The following is a 7,571-nucleotide window of genomic DNA, read 5'->3' on the forward strand; positions in this document are numbered from 1 at the left end:
GTGTTGCTGTGGCCTGAAACCACAGGGCTCAAGTGGAATGTTGAGTTCTTACAGTCGTCACTATTTGTCGAATGTGATTAAATAAAAAAAACCAAACAAAAAAAAACGTCTGTAGTTTCCTGTTCGGAACCAGGATCGTCAGTAGACCTCAGACAAACAAACAATTTGAGTCCAAATCCAGATCCGTTTGTGATACCACCGGGTTTGAAATGTGTGGACGTCTCCACTGCTCCATCTACCAAATTACCCCCTCACAGCCCGTCGATTATATACAAACTGAGACCATTAAAGGAGTAGTTCATCTGCTTATTTAAGGGAGGCCGCACACTTGGTGCAGTGGTTAGCACTCTTGCCTTTGCAGCAAGGCTCGAGCCCCGGTTGGAACAAGGGCCTTTCTGCGTGGAGTTTACATGAAGTCTAAAAACATGCAATATGGGGATTAGGTAAATTGGACGCTCTAAATTGACCGTAGGCGAACTGTCCAGGGTGTGGCTCCACCAATCACCACATCGCTGGAGGATAAATCTGGCTTTTCCAGTACAGCGTAACTTCACTTTTGTAAAGTATGTTCCCAGTTAGAGGAAAATAGATGATAAAGCGTAGTATGCATGAGAGGACAACAGTGGTATTGACATTAGCCTGGTTGCAGGAGAAATGTGTGGTTTTAGCTTCATACAGATATGAAAGTGGTGAGCTATTGTTTTTATTAACTCCAAATCAACGTGCGTACATCATAAATGTAGTTTCCAAAATGTCAAACTATTCCTTTAGGAGTGGTATTGGACAATAGACGGCCATATAAATAAATAAGCCCTACATTTAAATCATTAATAAGGGATACGTTATTTACATTGGCAACAGAGGATGCCATCATTTGAAAATATGACAACTCGGTTAATTGATTAATAAATAATTGATTATTTCAGCCACTTGAACGTTTATTCGTTCTCCGCTCCTTTTATGACACTAAACTGAATATCTTTGGTTTGTGGACAAAACATTTCCGTGCAGATGGATACCAGTGTTCCGGGGCCTTCAGCTGCATATAGGAAGTTTTTGGTGAGGCGTTGATCGCTGTGGGTGACGCAGCAGAACACGCTTTCATAGTTTTGGCCGGGCAACGTTCAGGAAAACCTTTAAAAAGCCCTGCCTCTGACATGAATAAGTGCTTATGGGAGGACAACGATCTGAGTTTTGAGAGGGAGAGGGGGAGGGGTGGCGGGAGGAAGGGAGCGATAAAAGCCTTCCACTGCATTAGTCATTCTACCCACTCTACCCAACCGTAACCTTCATTGCTCTCTTACCTGCCTTTAATTGATTTCCCTCCACTCCACGTTTGTCTGTGGGCGCTGTAATCTGCAGTCGTCTGTTTACAACAAATGACTCGTCAGCGAGGTCGTTTGTCACTTTTATGTGGATGATTATTTCAAATCTGGCACATTTTTCTTTTGAAATAACTACTTAGTAAAAAAAGAAATTATTTTTTTCGCCCCTATTGCACATAAACACCACAAAGATATAATGTAATAGAAATACACGTGAGTAGAATGTGATGAAAGAGCTCATAAATTAAACTAAAAACAAACAAAAAGCTCCATGGACGTTTTCAACAGTGCCCTCTTTCATCACGGGGCTGCACATTTGTCACATTGCTTGTTACAGTATATTTCATAAAAAGCTCTCTAACAAGAGAGCCACCAAACAAGAGTGAGATATAAAATGTATCTACACGTACGCCACTTTATCCCCTCCCCACAGGTTTAGACTCGTTTTAAAAGCATCAATTAATGTGATGTTCCCACACTTTAAATATGACGTGAAGGGTAAAAGCAGATGACACAAAAGTCAGAAGCAAAACCGTACGATATAGTAGATATTTTTAAGGCAGTACTTTCGAGTTTAAATCAGCCCTCAAATACAACATCTACGCTCTTAAAGCAAGTCCTGTTACGGATCACAGTACCTTGTTTTTTTGTTTTTTTTAAACCACAGTTGATCCCTTTTTGTTTCAGACCAAATATTGACTTTGAATTGAGGAGAAAAAAGTCTCGACTGAAGCCCTTCTGTCTTGTTGACGTCACAAATGTTAGTCTTAGGGTTAAAGACTGGGCTCGTAAAAAAGTTTTTTGTTTTTTTCCTCATGCTCGCCGGCAGAAAACAAGGTTTTTACAAAAAAGACTTTTCTCTTAAAGTTCAAGGGAACGATCACCTGAAAACAAACAAGGAATTGATTCCTTCACAGTTTCTCCATCTGCATCTGAACATTGCATGCTGGGAGGTTGACCTCTCAGCTGAGAGGCCGCAGAGTTCGTGTCCTGGCGTCTGCACTTGACTGAGGGCGGTTATTGCTGATAAAAGGGATCTTCACTTTTAGTCCACGTCTCTGCAGACTTCCACAGAGTTCAGTCCCCTTTTTTTTTTTATTGAAGTTCTTTAATTAAATGAATCCACTCCTCCATCAATGGCAGGCTGCTCCTCCTCCTCCCCCCGCCCAGAAATGCTTTGAAATCCATCAACACTCAAAGAGAAAGACACGAGGAAATACTAAAGGGCTCGTCCTGGAATGTGGAATGTAACATTTCAGAAATCTATATTAAAAGCAGCAAAGAAGTAAAAAGAGAATATCAAAAAAGCAAATGGGAACCAAATGTGTTATGGACTTCACTGTAGACGCTGTACATGTTAGTGAGGTTAATATTTTCAGTCAAAATCAGGAGACTCGGCTCAGGTCGCGTCGCTCGAAAGCTGACTCGTGAAATGGCCAATTAAAGAAAAAAAAAAAGGGTTAGGTGGAGTCTGGGTTTCCTGAGGTGGGAATATGAGCCCCGCCAAAATGAAAAGACTTCCCACAGGGCGGTGAAGAGTTTGCCCTTTGTGGAGGGGGTGGAGAGGTGGGTCGAGGGTTTAAATTTTGATTTAAAAATAAATAAATACCCAAAGCACAACAGGGGAGCTCTGGTGGCACTTTGTTAAATTACAGTGATCTACAGCATTTATCACTGACTGAGTGAGAACATGGTGCTACAAGGAAAACAGGCTGTTAAAATGAGGTCCAGGTATGGGGGGGAGGGGGTTTGCATCTCAGTGCAGCCCAAAAATGGCAAAAGCTCCACGTTTGTGTTTGTTGATAACGCTCTAAAAGGTTGTAAGAAAAGAAGACGTGACAGAGGGAGAGAGAGAGTGAAAAGGTCTCTGGCTCTGTTTATCGGCTTTGGTCCCTGGGGTTTCTTTATCTGCAGCCGCTCCACCGCCGGAGCCATTTGGCTGGAATCTCAGCTGCTGCCCCACGGTACAGTAGTCATTGAGCACAGCACAGCCACAGTCTCTCCAGCTCCAGCTCCGGCCAGGTCTGGTCTGACCCCTGGTTTCAGCACCAGGCCTCTGTGCCAAAGGAGAGCAGGCGCCACGGAGGGAACCAGATTCTCAGCCTCATCCCAACAAGCTCACAGGCTTAAAAAAAGTGCCCGCTTGTTTGTGAGAACATGTCGTGTAGGATAAAGAGAAGATGTCCTGGCAGTCACACCTCAATGATGTTCACAGATGGTATCTTGTTGTTGTTGTTGTTGTTGGAGAACTGTGGGAGGAGAGAGGCACATGACAGGTATGATGAGAAGGCTGCAGTCACAGGAATCATCAGGCCGGTTTCCACCAAGTGCTACAATTCAGCTCTGTGCATCATGCAGTTACTGCAGAGTTGTTTTGACTGTCAAAAGTTGTAAAAGTAACAAAAATGACCAGTCACTTTTGGCGCTTGCCACTTTTTCTTGTCTGATACTGATACCGATACAGTCCAGGTTTGTTTCCTGTTTCTATCTTAACTGTAATCTGTAATCTTCAGTGTGGCCAATGAACCGTTTTTGTCGAATTCATAGATTTGATTGGTCAACAGAGAATTATCACTTCCGACTCTGGGAATGAAAAACAAACAAAGCTTGTCTTGAGATAAACAGCAGGAAGTGCTGGGTTTGTTTCCTGTGATGACATCACACTGAACTGCACGGGCGTCACTCGGTGGAAACTCGGCGATCAAGTTCACCTGAAGATGCACCTCGGCTTTGATGTTTTATTGATGTTTGGTGGCAGCAGTATCGTGATTGTGTGTGACTTTTGTTCGGTGCTCTGGTTTGAACGCAGCAGATGGATATGGTTTGTGGCTCTGATCGCTGATCAAAAGACAACTCATAGGAAGCAATGACTGCAGTGGAGTTAGCCAGCGGTTTGCTGAATGCTGCACAGTCCATGCACTTAATGGTGGCCGCGCGTGAAGCAGTTACAGTGATTTTTCACATGACACTATGAGTGTATGCGGCAGAGTGTGAAGTTTCAGTGGCCGGGATCATTCACCTGCCCGGTGCCGCTGGGGGGGAAGGTGCCCGGGGAGAGGAGGAGGAGGAGGAGGAGGGTTATACCTTACTACGCAACAGCCCCCCTGTTGGGTGTTCAGGAGTGCTGCACTCTGAGGAGTTTTTGGCTTTGTCCTTGTTGTTGTTGGGCTCGTTGTCTTTTATTATGTCGTACTGGCGACAGAAGAGAGCGATTACACCTGAGAGGGAAACAAACGAGCAGAGGTCACAGTCAGCCAGCAATGACTCGTCACCGAAACACAAATGAAGTCTGCTTCGTGGAGCGCTTTGATTCCTCACCTGCCCACATGATCAGCACCGCCACGATGATGATGAGCTCCCCCGCCCTCAGCTGTGTGCTCTGGCCCACTTCCTCCATCGTCACCTCGTCTGAAGGAGATAAGAAGCGGCGTGTTTATAAATCTGTACACGCTGCCATTGCGGCTGTAGAGTTTAATTTTAGTGTCTTCCTGCCCTGCTGTAGTGTGGATGGCAGGCGTATCCAGAGCAGAATCTATGCATTTTTTTTTTTTTTACACAAAATCAATACAGTGTTGATGATGCCTGAATTTAACCCTTAAAACTCAAAGCATTTGGCTGCTTTCTTCCATTACTATGTTTAAATGATCTGATTAAAAAAAACAAACAATATAAACACAAAAAAAACTAGTACTCAAGTACTCAAAATGTATAAAATCAGGGTTGAATTTGTGAAATTTGGAAATACGTCAAAGTTCACTTGGCTCAAACATGAACAAAAAGAAAAGAAAAAACAGTCAAACTTTGTGACTTCTGCACAATTATTGCTACTTAAAAGAAATAATCATAACTTTGGCTCAACAACACATAAGAACATGAATTTTTTTTTTATATATTTGTATATATACATATGTAGTAGTACAGTGATAAAGTGAAGCTTCAGGGTAATATTCATTGTGTAATATATATATAAAATGTGTTAACATACAGTATAACTAGCCTCTAATACAAGGATGTTTCCAACATGCAAGTGCATTTTTTTAACTGTTCAGCCTTAGTCCAAAGGAACTCCTTATAAAATGAAGGAAGGGTAAAGTCATCATTTAGTGACAGTCCCTAAGGGAGGCTCAGCAGCAGTCTGTGAACACTTTATTGTCTCTCCAAACTTTTGTGATACACTTTAACTGCTCATGGTAATTCAGTCATTTTGTCAGTGCACCTGCTGCTCATACATCCCATGACTCCACAGTCACATTAGCTCTGTCTTACGCTCTTAGTCTTGATTTCTGCCGACAAAGCATTTTTCATTCTTGGATTCAATATTTGTCTTTTTTTTGCTGAGTAACAAACACTTTTCCCCTTATTCACTCACATGCAGTTTCTCATCTTGTAATCATCTTTATTGTTTTTTTCTTCTGCTACAGTATTCGTTGTTTCAGACATTTTATACATTAGGAGTTTTATTATTGCAGGTTCTGCTTTTATTTTAGAGAGATGCAGTTCTTGCGCACTGACAACGTCTTGCTCTTAGTTCTTGAGTCTCACAGAGAGTTGGTGTAACTATTTCACAGCTGCCCAGTCCTCTAAATGTTTAGTCAGTCAGCTCCATATGACTCTCACCTGGCACCCAGGTTGGAAGTATAAAAATACAAAGAAGCATAAACGGAAAGTGTCAGAATTGAATTCTATACTGCCCACTCACAGCGCTTCCTGTCCCTGTGTTTCCTATGTATACACACAAATGGTCTGATAGTATTGCTTGACAGAGCTGGTTTTCAGATGCAGGAACAGACGGAGCAGTAGAAAAAGATGATTGTGTGGAAGATATGGAAGCTATCAATAAGTTTTTTTTTTTTCTGCTTTTTTAAAAACGTCCTCCGATTAAGTGATTTTTGACAGTTATTCTAGGGTAACTTTAAATATCTGGCAGTTAATTCCAATTTACTGCATGCTAAAATAGTGTATTAACAATTTCTATTTATATACATATATATGTATATCCATACACATTTATATGTATGTGTATACATATGTATATATATATATTTTTCCAACTCTCTCCTCTTTGGCAACAATTTGCCGACTTCCTGCAAAAAGCGTGAGTGGAATTACCGTAATAACCACAAAGTTGGCTTTCACATGTCACTTCTCAGCTTTCAGAAACCATTGGATTTTTTCCCGATAGCATAAGCCGTTGTGTAATTGCGACGATGCAAAGTTTACTTGTGCTGACGTGTCGTCTGCTATACGCCCGGTGTTAAAGGCTTAATGAAGAAAAATGGTTACTATCACGATCTGTTCAAACCAACTTCAACAAAACATCATCTCTGAAGCTGAGTGACCGCCATGAGTAATCGAAGAGCCAATGGTTTGTTTTTCTCTGCTTGTAAATGCAGCTCTCCTGTGCGGAGTGGAGGCCTGCAGGTCTCAATCAAACACAGCAACAACACAGTGTCTGCTTCTCACACTGCCCAGTGGAGTGTTGTAGAAGTCAAAGGTTCAATCTAAAGTTCACCACAGCGGAGAAAGCAACCCGTTTCCTTTTTATTAGATGCAGTGAGTGACATTTGGAGGCTCCAGTGTGGAAGGAAACCCGTGCTTCAGTAGCTTTTGGCAACAAGCAATTCAGTGGATGGATTGGCCTCTGTTGTGCAGTATTAGCTAATCAAAGCGGAGTAGCCTATGGCCTCGTTCAGAGTAAACGCTCAGCTGTAACACCTCCGTGCTCACTGACCATACAACACAAAGTCTCAAAACTCTGTGATCCACCTCAGGAAATGAATGCTAATAGATAATAAAAGTTTTCACCCTCTGTTATTTAGATTTTGACTCTTCTATTATTGATTCGTCTCTCGTAAGTGAAAAAAGCATTTTAACTGATAAACAGAACAGAACACATCTACTTGCAACCTGTTCTATTGCTGCAGTGATCATAGTATAGTATGTCGTCCAAAATTTGACCAAAAAGTCATACTTTACCATGTAACCCAAAATTTGACACAAAAGTCAAAGTATATTATGTCGTCCAAAATAGGTAAAAAAAAGTCAAAGTATAGTATGTCTTCCAAAATTGGTCGAAAAACTCATAGTATAGGTTGTCGCCCAAAATCAGTCCAAAAAGTCATAGGTTAGTATGTCGTCCAAAATCAGTCAAAAAAGTCATAGGTTAGTATGTTGTCCAAAATCAGTCAAAAAAGTCATAGTAAAGTATGTCGTCAAAAATCAGTCAAAAAAGTCATAGGTTAGTAT

General features: G+C 41.6%; 1 protein-coding gene across 1 annotated transcript; it reads right to left on the minus strand.

Moving 5' to 3' along the window:
• Positions 1-3,363: 3,363 nt before the first annotated feature.
• On the minus strand, positions 3,364-4,914 carry LOC122761227 (fibronectin type III domain-containing protein 5-like). The gene is made up of 3 exons (XM_044016408.1): positions 4,644-4,914; positions 4,410-4,543; positions 3,364-3,574 (listed from the first exon to the last, which is right to left on the minus strand). The coding sequence occupies exons 1-3, from the start codon at positions 4,720-4,722 to the stop codon at positions 3,518-3,520; spliced, it is 270 nt and encodes an 89-aa protein (XP_043872343.1). The 5' UTR covers positions 4,723-4,914; the 3' UTR covers positions 3,364-3,517.
• Between the last annotated feature and the right edge of the window lie 2,657 nt (positions 4,915-7,571).

This window comes from Solea senegalensis, unplaced genomic scaffold (genome assembly GCF_019176455.1).
Source record: "Solea senegalensis isolate Sse05_10M unplaced genomic scaffold, IFAPA_SoseM_1 scf7180000014456, whole genome shotgun sequence".
NCBI lineage: Eukaryota > Metazoa > Chordata > Actinopteri > Pleuronectiformes > Soleidae > Solea > Solea senegalensis.

Coding starts and splice junctions, on each gene's coding strand:
- LOC122761227 (XM_044016408.1), bottom strand. CDS start 4,722: ATGGAGGAAGTGGGCCAGAGCACACAGCTGAGGGCGGGGGAGCTCATC. Junction 4,544..4,643: donor GGTGCTGATCATGTGGGCAG/GTGAGGAATCAA, acceptor TTTCCCTCTCAG/GTGTAATCGCTCTCTTCTGT. Junction 3,575..4,409: donor GGGGGCTGTTGCGTAGTAAG/GTATAACCCTCC, acceptor CTCCTCCCACAG/TTCTCCAACAACAACAACAA.